The sequence below is a fragment of the Charadrius vociferus genome, unplaced genomic scaffold (genome assembly GCF_000708025.1).
Source record: "Charadrius vociferus isolate BGI_N301 unplaced genomic scaffold, ASM70802v2 scaffold228, whole genome shotgun sequence".
Taxonomy (NCBI): domain Eukaryota; kingdom Metazoa; phylum Chordata; class Aves; order Charadriiformes; family Charadriidae; genus Charadrius; species Charadrius vociferus.
In genome coordinates, this window is record NW_009649864.1 from 3,216,126 (window position 1) to 3,241,943 (window position 25,818).

General features: G+C 36.7%; 2 protein-coding genes across 2 annotated transcripts in view; one reads left to right on the forward strand and one right to left on the reverse strand.

Annotated features, from left to right (window-relative positions):
- Positions 1-1,588, forward strand: part of WDR20 (WD repeat domain 20) — a 47,031-nt gene extending 45,443 nt beyond the window's left edge. Inside the window, exon 4 of the mRNA XM_009891046.1 lies at positions 1,025-1,588. Within this exon, the coding sequence (XP_009889348.1) occupies positions 1,025-1,078 (54 nt within the window). The 3' untranslated portion in view covers positions 1,079-1,588. The remainder of the gene's footprint in view (positions 1-1,024) is intronic.
- Positions 1,589-7,321: 5,733 nt separating this feature from the next.
- Positions 7,322-25,818, reverse strand: part of MOK (MOK protein kinase) — an 18,563-nt gene continuing 66 nt past the window's right edge. The window contains exons 2-13 of the mRNA XM_009891089.1: positions 22,789-22,879; positions 20,954-21,068; positions 19,026-19,115; positions 17,345-17,415; positions 13,538-13,616; positions 12,989-13,037; positions 11,895-12,073; positions 9,553-9,654; positions 8,969-9,142; positions 8,630-8,741; positions 7,489-7,674; positions 7,322-7,402 (exon numbers count right to left, since the gene is read on the reverse strand). Of these exons, the coding sequence (XP_009889391.1) occupies positions 7,322-7,402; positions 7,489-7,674; positions 8,630-8,741; positions 8,969-9,142; positions 9,553-9,654; positions 11,895-12,073; positions 12,989-13,037; positions 13,538-13,616; positions 17,345-17,415; positions 19,026-19,115; positions 20,954-21,068; positions 22,789-22,879 (1,329 nt within the window). The remainder of the gene's footprint in view (positions 7,403-7,488; positions 7,675-8,629; positions 8,742-8,968; positions 9,143-9,552; positions 9,655-11,894; positions 12,074-12,988; positions 13,038-13,537; positions 13,617-17,344; positions 17,416-19,025; positions 19,116-20,953; positions 21,069-22,788; positions 22,880-25,818) is intronic.

A 25,818-nucleotide genomic window follows, 5' to 3' on the forward strand; every position in this document is an offset into this window, starting at 1 on the left:
AGCCTGTCTAGTTTGATGGATCTGAGTCACAGGATCTTAATTTTTGAGGTAAGAACCTGAGCTGGTAGCTGTTCAGAGGAATTGCTAAAATTGCATTTATCATGGCTATGTAGTAAGGAGTAGCACAGTGACGCTCATTGGTGTGCTTCCAGCGTAGCTGCCGTCGTGCTGCTCAGCCTGCTGGCACTCCTCGTAACTCAATAATGACCTTGCAAGATGACTGTATTTTGATATTAAGCTTTTCCTAAATAAGTCTGATATACAGTTACTTTTACATGAATGATTAAAAAGGGGTTACTATAAATAAATCTGAAATGGAATCTCTCCGTTGACACCTGTCCGTAAGGTATAGTTGCCTTAGTCTCTGTCTGGCAAGGGGCGCCGCGCAGGCGCGGGATTGGGGCTGAAATGAAGTAATGAAGTCAGTCTCATTTTATTTGAATGGCGGTGTAGTTAAACAAGCTGGTGAAAAGTTTTCCTGAATGCGAGCTTAAATTGTAATGGGGAATCTTTATGGAACTTTTGCTCGGTGTTTCATTATCTTTTAAAACTACCGAAATATTTGGTTAGAGAATCTATTTTTCTATTCAAAGCTTGTAATATTCAATAGCATACAAGAGATTGAGCGTTTCCCTGTATCAGGTTAGTTGTCAAACTTGTCGATATCCCAATAGGTTTGTTTGTTGCTACCCTAATAAAATGCTGATGGCTTTTTTGGTGTATGATTTTTAAAGTTCCGCTGCTCACAGTGACTCAAAATGCAAAGTAGATTAAATCAAATGCTGGGATCAGATTCATCGTGTGTCATAAAGCACACGCTTTCTTACTTACTTGAAAGCTCTCTTGTGCTGCTTGACCAATACAGTAGTGGCTTAGATGCTTTTGCAGGAAAGAAGGTGCTGATGTCTAAAGTAAGCAAGTGGCGGTAAAAAGGAATTGTTCTCATTTTAGCTTCAGGCTAAGAACTTTATAAAATTAATGCCAGGTTCTCTTGCTGGATTAATGTAAACTGCTTTGTTTGCAGGGTTTATTGTCATCCCAAAACCAGGCCAATTCTCCAAGTGGAACTGTAGTATAGCCATCACACTACTGCTAGCAAATCTCTGAACGCAGGACAAGAAGTAATGACAGTGGAACCAGGAGCTGTTCTTCAGGCAAAGAGCATCACAAATTATAACGTGGCAGAGTGTAAACATGGAATTATGTGAATCACATAGTAATTTGCAAAGGAATAATGTAATGAGTTCTTATTACAGCTAATACTGCTAGGCTGCTCACCCAAGGAAGAGTTTTCATTTTTAAAAAAAAAAAAAAAAAAAAGAAAAGCTTCCTTTGGTGCTGCAGGAAAAATAGTAACATTTTTGGTTTTCTTTATACTTTTCAAGTCCAGTGTAATTTAATCTCTCTATATAAATATATAAATAAAAGATATATATATATATAGTGTAAAATAAAGTATGTTTCTTAAATTCAAGTAAGTTCAATGGTTAAACTAGTACTTCACCATTGTTTATTTTGCACTGATTTTTTTAACCAGAGATGGCTAGAAGACAGCCTGGAATGCACTCATGGAAAATGAAAGTCATTACTTTCTGGCTTCAAAATGTTATTCAGGAAGATGGATGCTGCAATCATAGATTTTTAAAACAAAATTGTTTTGCACTTAAATAGTTTAATGCTAATAGAGAATTACTTTAAAATTGGTGTCCAGACACCAGAAAAACTATGTTGTGGAGAAAAGATCCTTTGTATCTATTAAACATTTATTTTAATATTGTTGTTTCCAACTGCAATCGGCTCTGTATTATATGTATAAATAATGTAATTCAGTGGTGGGGAAGGGGAGTAATGGATCGTTACACTAGAAATTCTCATTCATTTAAGAAATTGATATTTCTAATTCAGAAAATACATATTAAACTATCTTGAATATGCATTTTTGTTTACTTTCTGTTCAAATTCAATCACTTTTGATGTAATCAATCCTTTGTTGAATTAAATGTTTGGTACAGAAATGTCATCTAAACTTTGTAGAACAAATTCCTTTCAAAAATATCGCATCTAGAACATTGCTTCATATTTAATAGAGTTGAATTTCAATCAGGAAAGCGAAATAACATTGTTCTGTTCTCGTTCTTAATGGTTTATCTCTAAGCCCATCATACAGCGGAGATCTTGCAGTCAGACAGCTTTGTGGGGTAAGGATCTCGTAATCACATACCCCCCTATATTTGTCTTGGGAGTCGTGAAGTGAAAGATCCAGCAGCAGTAGATATACACACTTTTTCCGACTTGGCAATTAAAATTAGGTCAACAAATTGGAGTAGATAAGTTTCTGAGACAACTTGTTTGTTTTAAATCAGGCATCTCATTTATAATTCAACACTCTTAAACTGATAAGTGTTATGGAGACAGACGTACCCGTGTATTTGTATAGTTTAGTGCTGCTTGTCTGAGCACACGTTATTTTTAATCAGTCAGCAACAGAACACTTAAATTGTTTTCAGTAGTTCTTGCAAAGATTAAAACACCCCCCAAGAGACGTTGCTCTGTAACCAGCCCCAGAATGACAAAAGATAGAAGTATCCGCCGCATCTTTCCCTTTATCCCATGTAGCAATATTCGCAATTCGGCTTTTGCTGCATCGTGCAGCCGGGCAGCAGGCAGGCAGGGTGGAACGGAGGTCGCTAGCCCGGGAATGGGGAACTTGCCCCAGTACGCGCACGCTGCATACGAGGGCACACATCAATGCCCTTCCTGCTCTCCAACAATAAAGCTGCATAGAATGTTTTAAATTGCAAGTGAACTTGAGACATTTTCAGGCAGGAGAAGTTAATTTTTTTTCAGAAAATGAAGAAAAATTTGGGGAGATACAACTGCAGTAGCTAGTCGTAACTAAGTCTCATCTCTTGTAATGCAGCTAGCGTGTAGAGAACTGCCAGATACATTTATAAGCTGGCATTTAGGTTGTCTGCTTTATTAAAGATGGAGCTGTACTTCACAATTCTGATCTACTTACGTTCTTCTCAAATATGAGGACTGGGAAAAATACTGAAACTGAGCAGGATTATTGTTCAGAAGTTTTGTTTTATTAACGTAGTGGGTTTAACTGTTAAAATACAGGTAAACCTCATCACTGAAAACTAGTGTAGTTACTTCCTTGTAGACTTCTTTTATAGAAGTGCTTCATACGGTCTGAGTCAAAATGAAACAGTCGAGAAAATATGTAACAGCTTTAAAAGAATTTTTTTCCTTCAGCTGGAAAAATACAAAACCAGTACTGAAAGGACCATAGTACCCAACATGAGGGTAACAGCAGCAGCTACTTGCGTGTGCGTTTGCAGAGTAGGTCCCTGCTACAGATGCTAGTTGAACAGCACACAAGGAGTATACACAGTTTTTCTTTTTTCGGGCTCTTCTTTACTATTGAGCAATCATCTAGAAGCTTGAACTGCCCATCCCACCCTTTATTCTATACGGAAAAAAATTGGTTTAGGAACAAAAGGGATACTGATAACTTACCTGGAAAGAACTTAGAGTTCTACTATATATACAGCTCTTAATATATAACTTTTTCCTGCTATATTAAACAAAAAATTTAAAAGCGAGTGGAACACAGATCATCTCAATATGGAATTTTAGCTGGAAGAATGAGGGTAGGAACAATATTTGCCAGTTTGTAGTTTAAAGCTGAGTGTATTTTAACTACAAAGGAGGTGGGAAAACTCAATTTGCCTACTAATCCAACAGCCAGAGAAGCGTAAGTTGTCTCCAGAGGTATAACAGCAAAGAACTTGTTATGAAATAAATACCCATGAAGCACTGTGTGTGCCAAACTGTGTAAGATCCACCTGAAAGTGTAAAATAAATGAAGAAAACATTCCAATGTGGTCCTTCACTTGAAATCCCCAATTTTCATAGCAAAAATGATCTGCTGAATGTGAAATTGCTTTTTTCATTATAACAACCTGACAGCCCCAGACACAGAGTACGTGAGAGAGAATTGCTGGTAACATACATGATATTACTCTGATAGAATTTTTGGTAAGTTTTAACTTGGAGAGCAAAGGCTGACTTCATCTTTTTCAAAAAAACCCCACCACTTTCCTAGTGTATGAATAAAGTAATTACCTACGTGATATTATAGAAGCAAACAGCTGCAATAACACTTTTGAAAACAGGAAAGTATCTTGTGCATGCAGCATCTGAGGGAATTAAATTATTTTTTTTAGTTGAATTATTGAATGGAAATATTTAAACTCCAGAATCTGTGGTTTGAGCTTTCCAGAAAAAGATCATGGGAAGCTACATATCTCCATCAGGAACATACAATTGACAATATGAGCCTTGCCCTGCTGTATAATGCTAGGTAAAAGAGCTCTGAGTCTGAATGATCAGTCAAATGTGGGTCCTAGGATTTGTCTTTTTTTTTTTTTTAACCTGTAAGAAATTAATAGCTGTGGAGAGCAAGATCCCTCAGATAAAGTGTTACCTATTTTTAGACCATCATTTTTACTGCTGCATACCATGCTTAACTCCAAATACATTAACACCAAGCAACTCACCACCTTCCTCTCTGGAAAATAACCTGGATAAGCTCATGGCACCTTTTGCTCAGAGTTCCAAAGGTAACCATCACACCATGTTGCCTGTAGACCTGCAGTCCTTAATTCCATTTCCTAAGCTTAGCATCACACCTTTCTTTTTCACATATATACACGCCCCTATGCTAGGTATTCAAACAAATACTGTATTGCTGTATTGTTGAAGCTCTATCTGTTCTGTCAGTATGAGCCGCTAACATGAAAATGTGACAAAGTGGGGAGATGATTAACTGTAACACAGCAGTAAAACAGTCACTCTCTCTGTATGTATCTCCGCACTGCACTTTGAGAAACCATGGTCAGGAGTGTATTTTCTGGTTAGAACTGGAGGAAAGACAACATCCATCCAGTGTGAGTTTCAATAAAAGGAGGAAGAGCTGTTAACCATACTGTTACGTTCTGCTGTTTAATTCTCCCTTTATTATGGTGTTCTCACTCTACTGGTGAAGAACATTTCCTTCACTAAAGCTCTGCTTATTGTATTTGTTCGCTCCTAGTAAGAGAAATCTGTTATTCCTCTGGCACAGGTAGGATGAGTAGCAGCAATACAGGTTTCCCTGCACGGCCTTGTTCATGTGCTGTAGCCTTATTTACAAGAATTCTTCCAGGGCTGGGATGTTTTTCCATTCTTGCTATTGAGATTCTGAAAGTTTGCTATGAAAAAATAGAATAAAATGAGCAAAGGAGCAGTAGGCCATGATGCAGGTGCAAGATACTCAACTTGGATAGTCAAATTCAAATCAATACCAAAAATTAATCCCACGGTATGCACCATAAACACTTAGTCTGCTGATATTTTCACATTTTAAAAAGTCTGCTAGTAAATGTCATGTTGATCCTCAGTACAATATGTGAAAATACTTTCTTCAAAACATGAAGAACATAAGATAGACAGGTGTTTTAAGCAGTAGATCTCAAAAGGTGTCATAAAGAGCTTGAGTCTCATCAGCTTCCCCACACTGAAAAGCTACAATGTGGAATATGGTCATACTCAAAGTTACCCAGAAGCTGAATGGTAGAACAAGGACTAGGATTGCATGCAGTCACAACAAAATCCTACCAGTGGGGAGACACTGATTCTTAAAAAAACAACCACCCAACCAAAAAAAAGACAACAAAAACCAGCAACTACTTGAAAACCTCTAAGTGAGAAGAATCGTTATTTTCATAAATGAGGGAGAACTGCGAGCATAATGGGCACAACTTTTATCCTACATGACTAGTATTTTTATAAAATCTTTATGCTAACGTGTATTTTACTGCATTCTTTGCGCTGCATCTTAACTGATTAGAATAAATAGTTTGTCTAGATTTAGAGCATCACTCTCAAATTGATGTTTAAGGGTTGCCTTAGGAACTTTAACATGATCTGCCACCCCAGTGCGCTGCCTCTGTTCTTTGTTTTCATAGTGCCTCATGTGCAGCGGTGATTTCTAATGCAATGTGCCCCTTGCCTGCTTTCTCTCATCAACCATTGCTGGGTTTTCACTTTTTTGTTGAACAGAAAATTCTCAACAGCAGCAGCAGACACAGAGGTGTTTGGTTACTGCAAAAAAAAGATGATCGCTTCCCAGCAGAGTAAGTTTTGGAACTACTGAAAAAAAAAAAACCAAAAACCAAAAAACAACCAACCCAAAAAAGGGTTTTTTGCAAAACCTGTCTTGCACGCACACTTGGCGGGCAGAATATTTTTAAACCCCCAGCTAAGTCTGACTTGCACAAACTGATTTGTTTTTTAAATAGCAAAACTGGTTTGTAACACATCACTAAATTTAAGTATTGCAAATTAATTACTGCAGATTTGTAGGAGATTTGGGGAGGTTTAAAATCAATGGTAGCAAATTGCAGTAATTACTTTTTTCAAGTAAGATAAAAATGCTGCCTTTTAACTCTGCCTTTTATGGCACCAGCAAACAGTAACACTATATTAAATTGTTACTGATGATCTGTGTGCAAAATTTCTGAAACATGAGAAGATATGTTCCTTTACTGCTCTTTTAAGCAACTAGCTGCAGGATCAGTCACCCTTAAAACTTTTGATTAATCTTAAGATCAATGGCTTGAAGAAAACCGTGACTAAGTTTTATTTGCTTTTGAATCAGATAAACAGTCGCTTTAGCTTTTAGCTAGATTATGGTTCTATAAAAGTATTCAGCAGTTACAGAAACTGCATCAAAATCAAGTCTCTCATATGATTGCATAATCTGCACATTCTCGATAAAACTTGAGGCTGAAGTTATTAAATACAGGAGGTGAATACTTTCCACAGTTGACTGAAAAATAATTTTTTAACATCTAAAAAATATACAAAAGTTAGCTGTCATTTATAATACAATATGAAAAATTATATTTTGTACGTAACATTCCATTCCTAATACTGAAGCTCAAAGAATCCTTTCATGTTATTTTTAACCAACCTCCTCCTCCATCAGGTTCTAAAAGGAAAAAATACTTAGAAAGTTCAGTACAGAGCGCTCTCTGAGCTCTGCCAGAACAATGCTTTAATTAAATATTGATACCCTTTATGAACAGCATACCAAAATGGTAGGTAAGCAGCCCTCATAACCTTGTGGGGCTTTCCTATAAATTGCCAGAGAAACACAAAATAAGGCACTGCTGTTCTTGTTTGTTAGATCTCTAACAACAGAAGCATGATCGGGTCTCTCACACTGCATAGTCATGGCTTTTCCTCACACTCCGAATACTTTACAGGGCGGTCAGTAACCTCCTCCTCTTCGTTCTATAGCAGGTAAGTGGAAATGTTTTCGGGAAGACTTAAGTGCCTTCTGTTTCTCAGACTGTTGAGGAAACAACAGGATTTTGAAATATGCTCTGTAGAACACATTTTGCTATTACATTTTACTGAGCAAGTTAGAGTCTATACCTTGATGTCTGATCCAATAAATCTAGCAGACTGTAACACGGGGGTTTCACCACTTTCCTTAGGTGCCCAGAAAACTGACTGCAACATTGGAGTCAATTTGGCTGCTCTGGAAAGATTTAATTTTGGTAATTCTCCACGAGGAGGTCCATGTTGTTTTGTTTTTTCCTGGTCTTTCCTAAGAGAATACTTTAAAAATAAAGAAATAAGATTCAATTTCTTTCTGAGAACATCTTAAGGAATAAAAATAGAAGAAAAAATCCAACTAATCAGGAAAAAAACAGCAAAAACTCAGCCAAACATTACTTCAGCTAATTCTTTTTTAAAAATTACTATCCTACTGGATGTTTCCTGAAGGAACTTCTTGCTAAGCTCACACTGATGGACCCTAGAACTAAATTGATGGAAAATGTGGCTGCTCCTATAGAAGAGCTCACACTTTCAAGGTTAAATGCACAACAGTTTGGTTTTTTTTTTGCTCCTGTAATTTGTTTTTTTGGGGGAAAAAATGTATTTGAGAGTTTTTCATGTAGTACTAAATTCCATCACACCTTACGGATATAGTAAGCTCTTAAAGAGTGAATATGTTGAGTATTTTTCACATGGCTTGAAGATAAAGTTTTAATTGGCTAGAATTTTTAATCAGATTTTAATTCTCTGAGTTCCAGTGTCAAATACAAGTCTAGGATTTTTTCAGATATCATCTAAATACAGGATAATTAAGTTAAAAAAAACATTATTTGTTCAAACTGTAGACTGAAGGCCTGAAAAGGCAAAAACACACTTTCTGCCTCTGCTACAACTTCATCTGTACAACTTTTCAACTCAAAAGGCAGACAACAAAAGAAGAGGATGAAGATATTTAATAAAAAAAAAAAAGTGGAACTGACCCTCTAAGTAATAGCAACTATGACAACTGTCTGCTGAAGGGATTATGTGGTATCACAGCTTCTAAATTCTAACTCATGATTTTTGGGGCTTGCGGGGTGTAGAACTGCATCAGACCCAATAAAGATCAGCGTTTAGGCAGACTGAATAAAACCCAGTAATCAGCTTAAGTAAAACATTTGTTTCCAGCTAACAAGCTCAGTGTCACAACTTACTTTCTCTAAATGGGCTGACTATTATTCCACCTAAATGTTACCTGTCTTTGACTTTCCCTTGAAATTTGCCACAAACGCAGAGGTACTTGCCCTGCTGTATTTCCTAGTAACCTTAATTTTTTATGCATGGCCAAAGCTTGTGTATCAGCTGCCCTAAAACATTTGGGGGGAAAAAGAAAAAAGAGAAAAACATCAGCTGTCTTTTAGGTGAAGTTCGGGCTCAACACAAAGAATTATGTTGACTGAATTACGTTCGCTGTCTTGCAAGCTAAGTACTAGCACTGTAAGCAAATTTCATTCACTTTAAATAATAAGCACACAGCGCTCCCTCCACTTTTTAATTTGAGTCTTCAAGATTGAAGCGATTTGAAGTCACTTGCCAGAGTTCTTGAAAATAAGGGTGCTGTAATGCTTGATGGGCAGCAATTCTCTCATCAGGATCATATTTTATCATTGCGTACAGGAGAGAGAAGCCTTTGGGAGACAAATTGTGCACAAGAAGAGGTATTCCTTTTCCTTTTTTAAAGGGGAAATCAAAACTCGCAATTCTTGACCTGTGTTGAGCAAGTTAAGAACAAACAGTTATTCATGCAGATTCAGACAGAATTAAAATTTACCGAAAAAAAATGATTCTAATCTGACTTAGGTAATCATTTATTAGGGACAAGTAAGTAATACTTGGAAGAAATGTTTTCTTTCCTATTAAGTTATATCATTGGCATTAAAGATACTATGGAAATAAAAGGCCAAATAAGATTGATACAGGCTCAGATTTCCTCTGCTCTGCCTGCAAGGATCACAAATGCGTGATTATCTCTGGCTTGGGATAGAAGACACTGCTCCTTGGTCAGCAGCTGTCACAACAGTATTAGATTTTTCCCTGAGCAGAAATTGCACACAGTTGTACAGTTATATTGTGGATATTTAAACAGTGAGATTAATAACTATGGGAGTGCATACTTACAGCTTTAACTTGTTGAGAGTTTTGTTAGCGGGAGTGCCTATAACGTCATGGATTTTTGAAATTTGGTCCAGCTCATTAGATCCAGGAAAGAGAGGCTGAAAACTGCAAGGTAAGAGATGGTATTAGCAGTAGAGAAGACACAATCGAACTAGTTTAAGTGGCACAGCTGCCACTTTAGTTAAAAATTTTTAATTTACAAGGAAGGTACATTTTAGAATTATTAATTTGTAGACAGTTTAATACCAACCAACAACTGAAGGACAACATGTGAGGAGCAGATTAATACAACTACCTGTTTAGATGGAAAGAGTAGTTTGGGTTATTAAACAGAAACCTGTAGTTGCCCCCTCCTTACAGGTTTGGGGTAAAATATGTAAAGAGAACATCCCTCCTGGTGAAAGGCAAGGTAAATGGGATTGTGTGTTCTACCCAGATGGCAATGTGTTTTCCTCATTTTAAGATAGCAGAGTCAAGCAGTCCCTCTTGTTGTGCATTCCTGAGCTTGATCCCCAGTTAATACAAAACTTGCATAGAGTCCTTGAAAACATTGTTATCAGTAGAACAATCTGACTTAACAAATTAGGTCCACTAACATTTATCTCTTGCACGTGTTGCTTTTTTCCATGTTAGCAGAGCATTTCCTGAGGATTATAATTTAAGAAACACTTCAGTAGCACCACATGATTCTTGTAATACATTTAGCCCCCTGTAGAAGGAGGAAACTTCTTTTAACTGTTTGCAAATTCAATCAAACAGCTGGCTGCACACTTCTCTGAATGTCTTTATAAAGCTTTGAGTAGAGGAAGGAGAGAAAAGAGATCTGATTCATGTTGTGCAGTTACATCAAGACAAGCAGTTGGGAGTAGCTTTTGTGTGAACTACAAAAATGTGCTGTCTCTAAATGTAAAGCTATAACTTCAGGAAGAACAACTGTGCAACAACTGTGCAATCCACAAAAAAACCCCATGATTTATAAGGAACAGAAAGAGGGAGACCAAGATTTGAAAAATAAGCATGGCTGAGTAAAAGACTAAAAATTCTTACACAATATGATGTAAAAGCTTACACAAATGTTCAACAGCAAACACTGCAAGATGCACTTAAAAAGAAACAAGCCCGTCCATAACTTCCTTTAGTTTGGCAAGGCTGTATCTTTTTTAATTCGGTAATTTCCAATAAACATCCCTCATTTCTCTCTGAACACATCTGTCAGGTCTCTGAAAATGTGCAGTGGTTGCAAAGAATAAAATTTGTTACATTAACCTAAAATTATGAGGAAATATCTTTAAGGCTTTTTGCCCCAAGAAAACTGAAGTTTGCAGCGTGTAATTTTCTTCCCAAACTTCAAAGCCCACCTGATTCAAATTGAAATGAAAAACCATGGCATTTTTAAAGCTTTTGGTCCCAATTTACTTTGCAAGAGAACTGTCACATTTGGGATTTTTCTCTTAACAGTTTTCTGACCAAAGTAGGACTGTTTCTACAAGTTATCAGGCAAAGCATAAGGGTTGTCATTTAATGTGATGATGATGGCAGCAGCTGCACTTGCCATGTGGAGGAGGAGGAAAGAAGCTAAGCAAATGTTATCACTCCTGGTTGCATATCAGAGACTGCAGTGTGGGAGGAGAATAAAGAAGAACTGCTGCTGTTGCTAGGGCACAAAGATATTGGACAAATACTCATGGTGGTTATTTTTCCTCTTTTCTTGAAGACCAGTGACACTTTTTTTGAGTTATAGTTTCATCATCATCGAAAAGCTTAAAGGACTATAATCCGAGTTTTCCTGAACTCTTCCTTCATCAGAATCTGACTTCAAAACATTCCAGGACATAAGGTCCTGGTACAAGTGTGTTAAACACACTATAGTAGAAATCAAAGTAGCAAATCAGAGGGAGTGTCTTCTCTAATCTCCTCTGTTTTTGCAGAACAGTAAGTCAAAAAACAAGGGAAAAGTTTTACCATCAAGTGCATTAACAAGATTGAGCATAGTTAGTGATGCTCATGACAGGAAATGAGCCATTCAGAGATAAAGCAGAGAAAACACATTTTTACCAAACTCAAATATGAAGCCGGTGGAAAAAAATCCTAAAACCAAAACAAACACCAGAACAACCACCTGGTCAAAAACGTTATTTTACTTGTAAATAATGTTTGTTGGTACTATGTTCTCTTGAACATCCCACTGCTTTATTACTAATCTGCCATAGGGTGAACAGAGTGCCAGACAAGACAGGATTAATGCTGCATGAACCATGCAGACTATATTACCCATACCATGTGCTCCTTATTACCTTTGATTTGCTTGATTAATAATAAGCAAGACCCTCCACTGAACACTGTACCTTGTGATTTCATAGAAAACACAGCCAGCACTCCACATATCAATTTTATAACTATAGTAGCCATTTGTAAGTAAGCATTCAGGTGCCCGGTACCAGCGTGTAGAGATATATTCTGTATGTGGCTGCTTAGAATAGATACTCCTACAAGATCCAAAATCTCCTAACTTCAGGGTATTCTGCTGCAAAAATAAAGTATTTTGACAAATTAGAAACACTGAAATATTCATGCAAAGATTTTCCTTAAATGTGCGAAGTAGTCATCATAAAAGAAATCACAGACTACTTTAAGAATAAACTTTCAGAAATCCCAGGGGTGGTATTATAGCAGAAAAGCTGCATTTAAATAGCACGTAGCTCCATGCTTGAAAATATCTGTGTCCCGTAATATGGGCAAATACCATTCTGTACATCATTAAAAGAAAGAGCTAAGAGTTAATTGAAAAGCATATGGACTACTACTGAAAGGAAGACTAAATAGGACATCTGGATTAAGTTATTTTCTTAGAGCTCTTGTGTTTAGCAGTGATATAATAGGTGGCTTTGGCTTCTCTTTGTAACAGCATCTCCTGTACACTTCTAAGACTTAGAAGAAAAAATTATCTCCAGAAAATAAAACATCATAAACTGAGTTTTGAAATCCTTCCTTTTCAGACATTAACAAAAGAACACTCTGAAACTGTCGTAATAGATTTCAATGAAGAAATCTCCTGAAAGCTTTTGCTCTCTTTTGTATGATTAACTTCCATTGAACATAGGAATTGAATGTAGAAACAAAGTGCTCCAGAACTGAACCCTATCACTTGTTTCTGGGTTAACACAGAAAGGGAAATATAAATTAATAGAGGACAAAGAGCAGGTTTTTAGATTGGAACACACGCAGGCTGTAACACATCTGATTCATGTAAGGTCTTACTCAATGACAAACTTGCTTGTTCATTCTTCTAGATCAGGAATATGGTATTAGAAGTAGCTGTCTCTATATTTTTTAAAAACTGTACTTTTAATTCATGAAGCAGCATTATCTTCTCAGAGTAAAGAGAAAAACACTGATATACTTCACTTTCAGTTAAATATTCTCACATAAAATTAATTACCTTTATTAATATGTTTTCTGGTTTCACATCTCTGTGAAATATCCCATTTCTGTACCAACATAAACACACCAGAGAGAAGAGTTCAGTAAAATGATAAACGCTATCAGTGCTTCCAGTTATTTGTAAAACAAACAAACAAACAAAAACAACTTAAAGAAACTAACACTTTGTTCAAACTTATCAACAGCATAGTTTAAAAAAATTGCATTTTGCCACCAGCAGCTTACAGGTATGGGTATGGGGAATGGGCAAGTCCAGGAAGGGGACTTTCTGCTTTTGCTCTCATCGGGATTACCAAAAGTCTGCAAAGGCCACCCCCTCCCAGGGGGGCTCCACTACAGCTCCTCTGGAGCGTTGGCAGCAGCCTGGGCTGCCCACTTGCTGCCTCCCAGGGCTCTGCTACAGGCAAAGGTGCCTCTGGGCAATGGCCTTTTTTCCCCCTGCAGCAGTCTGCTGACCCCGTCAATTGTATGTCTCTGCTTAGAGACGACCCTGAAATAAATGTACTATACATTTACTGTAAAGCTCTTGCTGAACCAGGTCTCTTACCTATGTATGTAATCAAGAGATTTGCATAACTGGTACATGTAGTTCTTAATTTTTTTCTCAGGTAATGGTTTTCTCCTTCCTAGAATTAAATTTCAAGTTGTACAAGTCCTTTTTAGCAAACAACAGAATACAAAAAGAAATTACTCTTCAGCTTCCAATAGTGCATCGATACTACCTTTTTCAATTATACTATTTGTGTCAGGCTTTGTAATCCATTTTCCACTCTACTTCAGACATAATTTAGAATTTCAGTATGCACCAGAATAGCTCAGCTAACAACTGTCAATTCAGTAGTCTGTAATCTACCTTAGCTTTTACTGCATCTTTTTCTTGCAGTATCTGTTTCCCCAAGTTCTAACAGAACTGCAGTATTTCACTTCTAAACATTAATTTCCTCTCTAAACAAAGTAACTGTCCTTAAGGTTCAAGATCCATATCAATCACCTCAAATTACTGCAATGCTTAAATGACTGTGATTCACATTTGACTTACAAATTAAAGGTTAACCAATGTAGTTTAGCTTGCTCTTGCCATTGCACAATAACGATAGTTATAAATTTTATCTATTTTTCAGAGCCGTTCAGCAACTACTCAGTTTTTTTCTTTTATAGGCTCCAAAGGCCTTTTAATCTTGCTGTAATGCCTTTATGTAACACTGCAATGTCATCAACGGAGGCAGAAATGATCACATTTTTGAAAAACAAAGCAGGTACTGATCTGCCTGATGACAGTAGTATGAGTAATTGGCTGGGGAGGAGGAGGGAGATTATCAGGACACTAACTCATTGAGGCCTCGAGTCCTAGCAGCCAGCGGGACTTGTGTTCCTAACTGATTACAGTACTCCTCCAGCCAGCCACATAATCCACTGAGCAGGATTAGATAACAAAGCACTTGAAACGGAGTACCATTTACATCAGGAATTGTAGTATTATTACCCCAGTAGAGATAACTGGTGTTTTCAACATCAGGATTTTTGTCATTTCTAGGAGAACAGATTTTATAAAATGCAGCTATTCAAACCAACTCGGATTATTACTAGTATTTAAAAAATCGGGCCCTCACAAAAAGAAGTCACACTGACTTGTTTTTTCATTACATGTCACTAGTAAAACCTGGAGCAGATGCTCTTCTACTTCCAGATTTATCATTAGAGAAATCTTATTTGGAAGTAATGACGAAGTGAATCGTAAGGTGGTGGCACTTAAGGCTACAATCGTTTTTGCTTGAGGCATCTCCCCCACCTCTCTAAGCCATATTTTTTTCGTCGCTTTAAATGACCAAACTGTTCTTGATTAAACAAAAGGCAAGACTGTTTTTCAATTATTAAATTATTTGTGATACCACTATAAATTAATAGCAAGAGGATTATGACTTTGTGTAAAGATAAATAGCCTTGTCTTGATCGATAACATGAATCTGTCAGTTTATTAAGGAAAAAAACCAAAGGGATGAACTTCCCACATTAGTAGCATTATAGCGAACTGTGTTCCTAATTACAGAAGTGTCTCTCTGCATACACCTTGTTAAATTAGAAATTCACTTTCACTCAACCCCAGGTTCAAGTTTTTCTTCACTACAAAACTTCATACAAACCATGCTTGCCTCTAAATTTTTCTAACTTAGAGCTTTTTGAATTGTTCTGCACCTTTATTAAACTTAATTTTGCAAGATTCAGAGTAGTCAGAAAATGACAAGCATTCGCATTACTATACACTGTAGAAATTTACAAAGGCTACAAATCATCTGAAAGGTAACTACTTTTGTACACTCTGAAAACTGTTTTGTGACAGAGCATTGCTAGTAACACAATTTAATTGTTCTACAAATTAGTAATGCACTCCTTCAGATCGCAATGCTGAAAATTCAGAAGGACCTCCTTCTACTTGCCATTATTAATTAGATATCCTGAGTCAGTAAGTGTTCTGGCTCAGAACTAAAGATTAATTTTCCAACTGAATTACGTACTTGGAATTTTTGCTATATTTATTGTTTGAAATCACTGCCACATGTTACATCTCTTGACTTTACAATAAGCCACAAGTAGAGTTGTTTGGGGGATAAAACAAATAAAAAGCTAGTTCTGCCCCATAGGAAATTGTGGTGTTGACATGTCTACTTTGGACTCCCAAAATTAATTTCTGAAAAATGCAAAATGCTTGACACAAGTGAAATCCTTTCATACTTCAAAATATCAAAATACTTCTTTTATTTATTATAATCTCCAGAGGAATCTGTTGTTCATTTTCCCATTTTATTCTATGATTTGACAAGCTCCACCCCATGCGCCACCACCTTGTACAAGGTGAAAAAAAGACATCGTATCATGGGAAACACAGGCCAGACACAAAATCGAGACCATAAAGAAGAACCAGCAATTTATAGAGGTTCAGGTAGACCCAGATTAATGTTCAGATAACCTCTAACTGCAGCATTCCAGATTACAATTGAACACAGATTTCATTTTTAACTGATTCACCATGCCATAAAAAAGGTTTTTACAACTAAGTGGCAGGAGAACAATCTTCTTATGGAAAACCTGAATTTGATAAAAACTGTATTTTAAAATAAAAAAAACCGACATAGCAGAACATAATGAAACTATTAGACTAATTTCCATCTGTATACAGTGCTTACTATAGCAAGCTTTTTCACATGAAAAGAATAAGAGAAACACCGATAAATGTAACCAAACGAAAGCAAATATTCTGGCGTACAAAAAAGGCAGTTAAAGAACAAACCTAAACATTCTAATTTTTCATAACTGAAGTACAGTATCTTTCCTAGAAGAAGTAGATGCAGGATTGTTTTAATGCACTGGAGTAACTTACTATCAATTAGGACTCCTTCCTATATGCCATTACTCTGACTTCACAACTTAACAAATTTATGCTAGAAAAATAAAATGTCTTATTAAAAGCAGCAAATATTCATGTCTGCTTCAATGATCAGCAAATAACTGTATTTTATTCTCAATTTTTTATCTATGTCAGGAACAGGACTACTACTTTTGTTAGAGATCTGCATACTCAGTGTCACCAATGCAATGTTTGGGAGCAAGTCTTTTATCTATTCTATTACGCTGAATGACAGTTGCATGCTCAGTTGTTTAAATAAATCTCCCAACTGTTAAGACATTACAAATTATTAATTATTCAGAAAAAAATCCTCTTTTAATATTGAATTATAAGTAACTGCCCCTTCATTCGCTGTATCCAACTCCTTTGGTGTCTATATGAGACCTGGTATTAAATCAGCTTTTGTTCTAAACTTTTTTTGTAGGAACTCTTCCTTAAGCTTTTACAGTCTCCCACCTGCTTCGACAAACAACTCCAGAATTTTTAAATATAGGAGGTCTCAGGGAGCAATGTTATTTATAGAGAAATCTTAGTAAAAGGCATTTTTACTAGACATAAAACCTAAAAATCGTTATTCATTGATTCAGTAGCTTTTGAAACAAATGGGAATAATTTTCCTGTTACATCATTACAGTCCTGACCTAACAAAGAACCTATCTAACTTGCATTTCTTGTTACATAAAGCAATTATTTTGTGTCTTGCAGTCAAGGTTGGTTGTTTTCATGTAAAGTTTGACTGTAGAAATAGATGGCCATTGACCTGACTCATTAGAAACCTTCTGCGTGCATCCAGTGCACTGGAAAGAAAGAAAGAGTAAAGCAGTGCAGCACAAAATTTCCTTATGAGTTTTATAATACGTAACGGTGAACAACCAAGTGAAAAAATAATTAATTCCACTTTGTGATCTACACAAGGAAGATTTGTGTGTTTCTTAAGCATATGCTACATACCTTTTATCAGCTCATAAATATTCATGTCCATAAGTTCACATATCAGTGAAAGGGAGCCAGCTTTTTTATCACTGAAGAAACAAATATAAGGAGATTTTAAGCTAGAAATAAAATTTAGATGTTGATTTGTACACAGCATAGAAAAAAAGTACTTAGTTTAACCAGTATCAAAATGGACATTTTCATTTTTATTTGATACTTTCTCATAAAAGTTTTTCAACTTAGGGTCTGAAATATCATAGTTTTATTTTATATTATCCAAAATGTCTGTTGCAAAAGTTAACTGAAGTTACTTGAACGCATGTTTTCTGGGCATATCACACTGTTCAGTATCAAGCAATTTCCAGTAAATTAACTGATACAATCTTACAATAAAAGATATGTAGGCCTATATATGAAAATACTTTCTAGTTAGGTCACCAGTAGTGTTCTATTGCATGGAAAGGGGTATCTGATTGGAATCTGTGTTTTGCTGACAACAGCAATTTTAAGTATTATCACAATATGATAATACATCTGAGACTATTTTCCATTTCACTGCTCTGCAGAGGCAGACATCTGTAGGTCGTCGTCATCTTTTTTTCTTTCTTTTTTTTTTTCCTTCAGATAATTGCATTAAAGTATATCCCCTCTGCAATGTTCCATTAACCCAGACAGCAAAAGGTTGAGGGTACAGTCTGCAATTCAGTTGCAGACTGTGAAAGAGCTAGGCGAGCCGGCTGGCCATCTGGATTACACTTCGTTAACAACAGGGCAGCTGAAGCTGAGAATTCCAGAAAGCTAAGCTGCTGACACGGTTACTGGCTTTCCATATATTTGTAGAAAACGGGCCTGTAAATAACAGTATAGTACCAGAGCTCTGAGCAGAGGAATAAGACAGCCTGAAGAGCAAGAAAAAAATATTTTAGAGCACTCAACAAGTTTTGCGTCAAATATTTGAGTAATGAAGTCTGCTGTTGCATAGTGATGAACTGTAACGCACAGTAATGTAATAAATGCTGTCATAAAACCTCATCTCTTCATGAGACAGAACATGTCCCCGGAAGACACTTATGTGCCTAATGAGGCTAAGGAACCCAACTTCATCACTGACTGATCTCTTTCCAAATTCATAGCCCGGCTGCTGCCTAATTCAGAGATCTAAACTTCTATTATTTGCAAAGGGGTGTCTGTAAGGTTGCCTACAAAACGATACTGCCACACAGTTTGCCTGGATCCCTAATTCAAACTGAGAAGTCAAACCAAGATCCTTGAAGTACCAGAGCCTATTCCAGCAGACAAACTCTGAGTGTGCCTAACCAAAATACTGTCTCCAGCAGACATGATGTTGTGTGGTTAAAGCACTCATTGGGTATGGAATGTAGGTTGAAATCATCAGCAAGTATTATATATTATGATATGAAGCTTAGCTATGCTTAAAATATATGTCTGTAATTTTAATACTGATGTTGAAATATTTTTGGTCTGCTGCAAAAGCACCAGAGAAAGTGAGAGCTACATCAGATTTTCTTAACATAAAAGGCATAAAGACTTCAGAATTGGACAAATTTGTTGTTTTTTTCTTTCTATTGGAATAAAAAGCTGGTTAAGTGCCTACAGGTTACCTCTCTAGACCCAAAAGTTATTGGATATCATTCAAATAAATGAATAAGGAAGAAAGAAATGAATGCACCATACTTACAAAACAACTTCATGTAACATAAGGATATTAGGATGTGGACTCAGCCTCCTTAGCGCTCGTATTTCTCTCAGATTATTCACTTGTTCCATACTAAAGTTGAATTAGAAAGAAAAGAGGAGGACTGACTTGCAATCAGGGACTGGATTAGAATTGTCTTTCTTCCCTGCCATGAGACTGCGTCCTGACAGACTGTCAGAACCTACTCCACTTTAGTTTGTAATTGAACTTTCAAATGCAGGACCTGATAAATTGTTTGCCTGCTTTGTTTCTTCATTGAGCAAATCAGTGATCAGGAGAATGGCTTTATTCCTCCTTGCAGCCTGGAGCAGCTGGACTTACCCAAACAAGATAAGTAGCAACTTACTGTGCTCCAGACATCAGTTACCACGCCAAGGAGCTATCGGGGAGGAATTTTGTGTTGCATAATAGTATGTGTGATACTGTTTATTCTGCACTGGTGTAGTATACATTCCAGCTCCTGCTCAGCATGATGCTGGAAGTGACAATCTAGATTTGCCAAATTTATCATTTAAAATTAACTTTTGATGCTAACCTCTATTGTCTATGAACAATAGACACTATTCAACTATTCTTTCATTACTCCTAGATTGCCCTCCTAGATTTTAATAAACTACATGCTACGGAAACTCTTGGGAGGAAGCAGGAAACAAAGAGCTTTGCACACTATTTAGTGGATCAGAACAGGACACATACACCTTCTCACAGTCAGACTTAAAGCTAAACACCAAAACAATATTTTCCAATTTGAAACTAGGACAAATACCTTGTATGGGCAGGTTCTGTTTAAAACACTGTTATCTGTTGCTAAAAGAGTTCATATCATCAAAAGAATTTGTCGGTCAATTTATCAAAATCTTAAAGGTCTAAAAGATGTTTTAAACATGCCACATGAAAAGAAGAGTTGTTATGTCCTATGTTATGCCCTACCACTGAATTGTATACCATCTCCCCTTGATGTAGTTAAGCAGTTAGTTTAAATACTCTTCTGATCACAAATTGGACAATTTGGTCACTTGTAGGTAATTTATACATAGACCAACAGTTCTCTAACAACACAATACAGAAGCCACTTTACTTGAAGATATTCGAGTATGATTTTTTTTTAACTTACAGTAATTTTTTCAGAGCTCCACTTTTCCTTAGTCTTTGAAGCTCTGAGTTACATTGTGAAATCTCAGCTAAGAGCAAAATGTCCCATGTTACTTCATATGTACAGATGTGTTGCTTCCACTGATTTCACTAGGAAATTAATATATTTAACTGAGAATACAAAGTCAGTGACCCAAGATGCATTGTTTGGCACTTATACATTTCGAGAAGAATGTAAAATCTATGTCTACTTCCACATAGCCCTCTCTATTTACCTAACTGATAAAAAGCAGCTATTTTGTGACCAAATAACGTCTTGGTCATGAATGTAGTTAAATATAAATGCACATATCAAGTATAACTAATGCTATAGATGGATGAAAGATAAATACAGTGTTTTTAACTTGCATTAAAACAGTATTTAAGTAAGACTGAAAAAAGTATTGTCCAGGAGGAGGACCGACACATTTCCTCCTCCTCCTCCTGCGATTATTTACAGCAAAAAGAAAACCAGCACAAGTATATTCAGTGCTTTTGGAAAGGCAGAAATCAACTATATAGTCCTCATTCTTCTTGTTTCACTTTCAACCCAGTGGCCAAGCAGCATATAATATGGTGGATGGCATCAATTAAAGTACTCAAGGAAATAACCCCAGTGCCAAATGGGAAGGCCCTGCATAATCAGCAGCAGAGGTCCCTTTCTGTACTCTATGGAAACCCTTGTAATACATGCGTATTCAAAAAACTTCACTTAGTCTTAATTTCACATTCCCCCACTGAATTTAAATAAGATCTTCTGTAGTACTGATTATGCATACCTTTCAAAATGTTGCTTCATGTGTTTACATGCATAGTACTTTCCATCCCTAAGACTCAGTGTCTTCAGAACATCAGAAAATGTTCCCTCTCCTATCTTACCAACTGGTTTATAGTCTAAAAACAAAAATATACAGTTTCAGTATGTTTAAAATAGAAATTATTATGAATACTGCATATTAAGCCATACTTGATTTGTTAAATTCTAACAGAAAAATTTTAAACAAAAGGGTTTTTTTTTTTACACATAATATATATACATATCTTAGACAATAAACTACTGCCTCCTTGCTCAGAGACATGATGCCTCTGCACACAGCACTTCATACCTTTTTTCTGCTTCAGCACATTAGAAACTCATGTCTGAACTTATACTTTGTTTCTTTCACCGACCCCTCCCCCTTTACTTACATTCTACCAAAAACATAAAATTATCTTGAAAAGCAAGCGTATCTTGTCATTGTTCCAACATGGTTTTTTGGTTCTTTGGGGGTTGGGGTGTTGTTTGTTTTGGGTTGGGTTTTTTTTGTTTGTTTGAAGTGGACCAAACACAATAATATGAAAATCAGTCAATTCGAGTTCTGCAGAATTTTGAGAGATGAAGCAGATAACATAAGGGTTATAAAGAAAGCTTTATTTATATTGATTTCTGAGTCTTTTCCTAATTTCCTTCAGAATTGACATTTCTCCTCCTTTATTCTCCTTCAGCTTTGTCATTAACTGTTCCTTACCAATCCCACTGCCTGCTTCCCTTCACCCACTTTGTCCTCCTGTTTCCCTTTATTTTTAGCACCTACAGATTCTATCCTTGATAATTCTTCCAGTAATTTCATCTGAGCAAAACCCAATTTGGTTAGCTTTATGCTGCTGTTTCTTAAATGATAAGACTATGTCAAAAGCAAGATCCAAACCCAGTCATTTTGATGGAGGCAGAGCGGGAAACCTCTTTTATCATATTCAACCCTTTATGGGAGTCAGAATAACCACAGGAGTCTTAAGGTATGTTGATAGCAGTAAATTCAACAAGGTGTAGTTGCCTGTATTAGTTACTGTGACAACAGTCTCTGGCATGGATTTGGCCTGTGACAACTACCACTCTTCTAGGCACCTTCCCAGCCTGATGTGAGGACTCCTTCTAAGGTTATTCCTCTAGCAGTTTCTGTCCTACCGCTTTGTTTTGGAAGATAAGAGAATTTACTAGCATAGATGTGGGCCATTTCATGCCAGTTGCTCTTTGTGTCCAAGAAGATTTCCAGATATGTTTAATTCACAAGGATAAATACAGCCTCACAGTGGAAAAAGCCTGCCAAGAAATTTTGCGGAGGGAAAAGTTCCTTAGGCAGGGACATTCTAATGCTGTCTTACAACTAGCAATCAATTTGTGTTGTCTTCATCACTTTTCTCCTCCCCAACTTTCACACTTATGCCTGTTAGGAAAAAAAAAGAAAAAAAAAGGTCTTCCTTGTGATTTAAATGCTTATATTTCAATTAAACCTTTCCCTTGCAAATCCCTTTCTCCAATATAGTAGCAGCACTTCTGTGAGAATTGTCAGTTGCTCTTCTCATTTTTATCACCTGCTGCTTAGGTTTTCTGATCATTATCCATCCCGCTGGATCATAAACTAACTAACTAGGCCATCAAAATTTGAAAAATAGGAAAAAGCGGTGCAATTTAAAATCAATGACACCATCTAATGCACTCCATACAGACAATTTAGCTATAGAACGATTTTAAAAGCAGAAACAGAATTTGAAAATCATTAGAGGTAAAAGAGGCAATTTCTAACGGAGACTCCAAAATAGTGAAGAAACCGTGAGATTGTTTAATTCAGGTGGCTGTTATTTGATAACTGGTCAATTAGTGCTTTAAGCAAGGTGATCCCTAGCCTTTGGCGTTCACTAAGCAACACAACCGAGCAAGTAACGTACTTTGTCAGCAAAAATCATACTTTGCACCGTGCTTTCTACCCCCGCCTTAAGTTTTAATTTCCTATCTAAATAGCTAAATATAAGATGGACATAGTAAATTCAAAATACTTAAACTCCGCTCTTACAGGATTACGAAGAAAAAGTTTCAATGGATTTTGTTGGTAGCAACTGATACCCTCCAATTTGTCAGATACACACTGGCTACCTTATATGTTCATATAAGGTCAGAGCCAGTCCCTAAGGAAAAAAAAACCCAAGGCAGATACAAAAAACCCTAGTTGGTTGTTGACCTACTCTTTGATTCTAATAACTGTTTTGTAAATGCAAGTAATTGATTCTCTGGCACAAAAAAAAAAATATTCAAATCATATGATCTGAAAATAAGATATGAAGATATGAATATCTATGGTATACCAGCCATAGCTGTTAATGAACCAAGGCACTTAAGCAGAGAAACACAGGGAAAGCATTATTGTACAAATTTATTGAAAATATTTTTAGATATATAAAGAAGACAGATAGTATATGTTTATATAATTTTGTTTTGTTTGTATTTTCTTCTATACATGTATTTTTCTCCTACAAGAGAAGTCCAGATGACAGTGGAGGGCTCAAAATAATGTGATTTTTTAAAAAATTTTAAACTGAAGAGTTCTATTAGCATAAGAAGGTAAAGAAGACAGATAGTATGTTTATATAATTTGGTTTTGTTTGTATTTTCTTCTGTACATGTATTTTGCTCAAAATAATGTGATTTTTAAAAAAATTTTCAACTGAAGAGTTCTATTAGCATAAGAAGAGTTAATTCTTTACATACTTTAAAACATTCTTACAGCACTAAAGATTTTTTTTCATTTCAGCATGTAAGGTTTGTTATTTTAATTTTTTACAATAGAATGCTATACATGCAAAATCAAAAACTCACGCATAACAAACAACTGAGGCTTTAACCTGGCACTTAAGAGACAGCTGTCCAGTGAAAAGAATGACAGCAAATACCTGAATAATTTCAACTGATTGAATAAAGTGCAGAATCAGGGCTGAAAATTGCATTATTTGAGATGTCTCTTTGATGCATGAAATCAATGTGTAAATTCTCAACAAAACAGATCACTGAAAATGAGAGCGCTTTTCTCCTAGGGTGAAAATGAGAACGATCATGTGACAAGTTAGTTACCATTTAATGAGAAGCTGAGAAGAACTCAGACATTTTAAGAATAACAACATAAAAGTTTATATAGAATAAGAAGAAATAAAATTTAGACTTCAAATGTACTAACAATTTAACACAAATTTGAATTTGCATCCACAAGCCAAAATTTCCAGAGATTCTTAAAAATCCACTTCAGCACCAAATAACTGATTCTTCAAAAGAAAACCATCAAAGCAACAGACTTCAAACACACACTGAAAGAGAACAGTCAGGTCAAAGCATGTCAATTTTAAGCTATGAAACTTACTACAGCTACAAAACAAAACTAATTACTGGTTAGTTTACCTGAATTTGTGGTACTCAAAGATTAACAATAACAGAAATGTTAAAAATTTTACCAGCATTTTAAGACTGAAAGCTTTGAGGATGAAATTAAATAAAGCGTTTTAATTACACCTGCACATAATGTTAAAGAATAAAGAAGACCTAATCGCCAGTTAGCAATTCTTTCATGGCATCTATAACAAGCTAGGTATTACCAAACCTCTTCCTTCCCTCTCCTCTGTTTCAGCACACACAGATGTTCAGCCTTAGAATGGTTAGCGGAAAGGCAGATAAAGGTTAGGAAAATGGAATGAAATTCCACACAAATAAACAAAATCAAGTACAAAAGATATGGCAGAAGTTATTTGTAAGACTAAGTTGTAGCAATCTGAACTAGTCAAACATCAAAAAAGTGGCCATGAGAATGGCAGAGAGGTAATCATTCAGTAGAAGGACAGTTTAACGTGCAAGAGGCTACAGGACTCGGGAAATTAAGAAAAATGTAAATTGAAATAATTGGCAAGTGATGGAATTCAAAGACTACACCCATATTACAGCAACTAGAAAGCACAGAAAAATCAGTCATCATTTGGAATTAAAGAATCCAATGCAAAATGACAGAAAAGATAGCACTACAATAGTCAAAACAGGATATTATAAAAATCTAAAGCAGATATTTTGTTGCAAAGATGCCAAGATGAAAAGGCCATAACACTTAAAAGTGACGTTGATGCACGTGGGAAGAGAAAAATAACAAAAAAACCAAAGAAAGCAACAAGAAGTTCAGGTTCAGCCAGTCACAAGGCCATGGCATGTAATTATTGCATTCAGACACATGCCAAATGTGTAGGATGTCACATGGGATGATTTGGAGAAGGATGCCAAGTAACAGAAGGAAAGGCTTGCAGAACAAATGAGAAAACTTAGCAATTTCTGAGAAAGTACTTAAAGAGAACAGAAGACAGAGAGGCTACTGCTTCACAGGAGCAGGAGAAAGATTTATTAGCACCCTGTTGAAGAGCAGGACTGGCATGCAGAGCGTTTAGCATTTAGGTGTGCGGTCTCGGTAGGGAGATATAGGAGCTGGCAGCAGGCTGTAGTGACAGCGGTTTGCAGGGTCTGCAAAAACAACTACAACCACCTCGGCCCGGGGGCTGCCCGCGCGGCCCGGGTCCCCGGTCCCCGGTCCCCTCAGGCCAGGGTCGCGGGTGACGGCCGGCCTCCTCAGAGGCGCCCGGGCCCACGCCACCCCTGAGGAAGGGCCCCCTGCCCGCGGCCTACCACACCGATCAGGGCTTTCCCCCGCACCCCCTTACTGTTCATCCTGCGCTCGCCTGCAGGTCTCGGGGTGAGCGAGAGAGCGGCCGGGCCCCCTCCCGACCGCCGAGCACCTCTCAGCCCAACCCTCAGCGCGCCATGTTGTATTCCCGTCACCCTGGCAACCGCGCAGGCTCCGGCTCC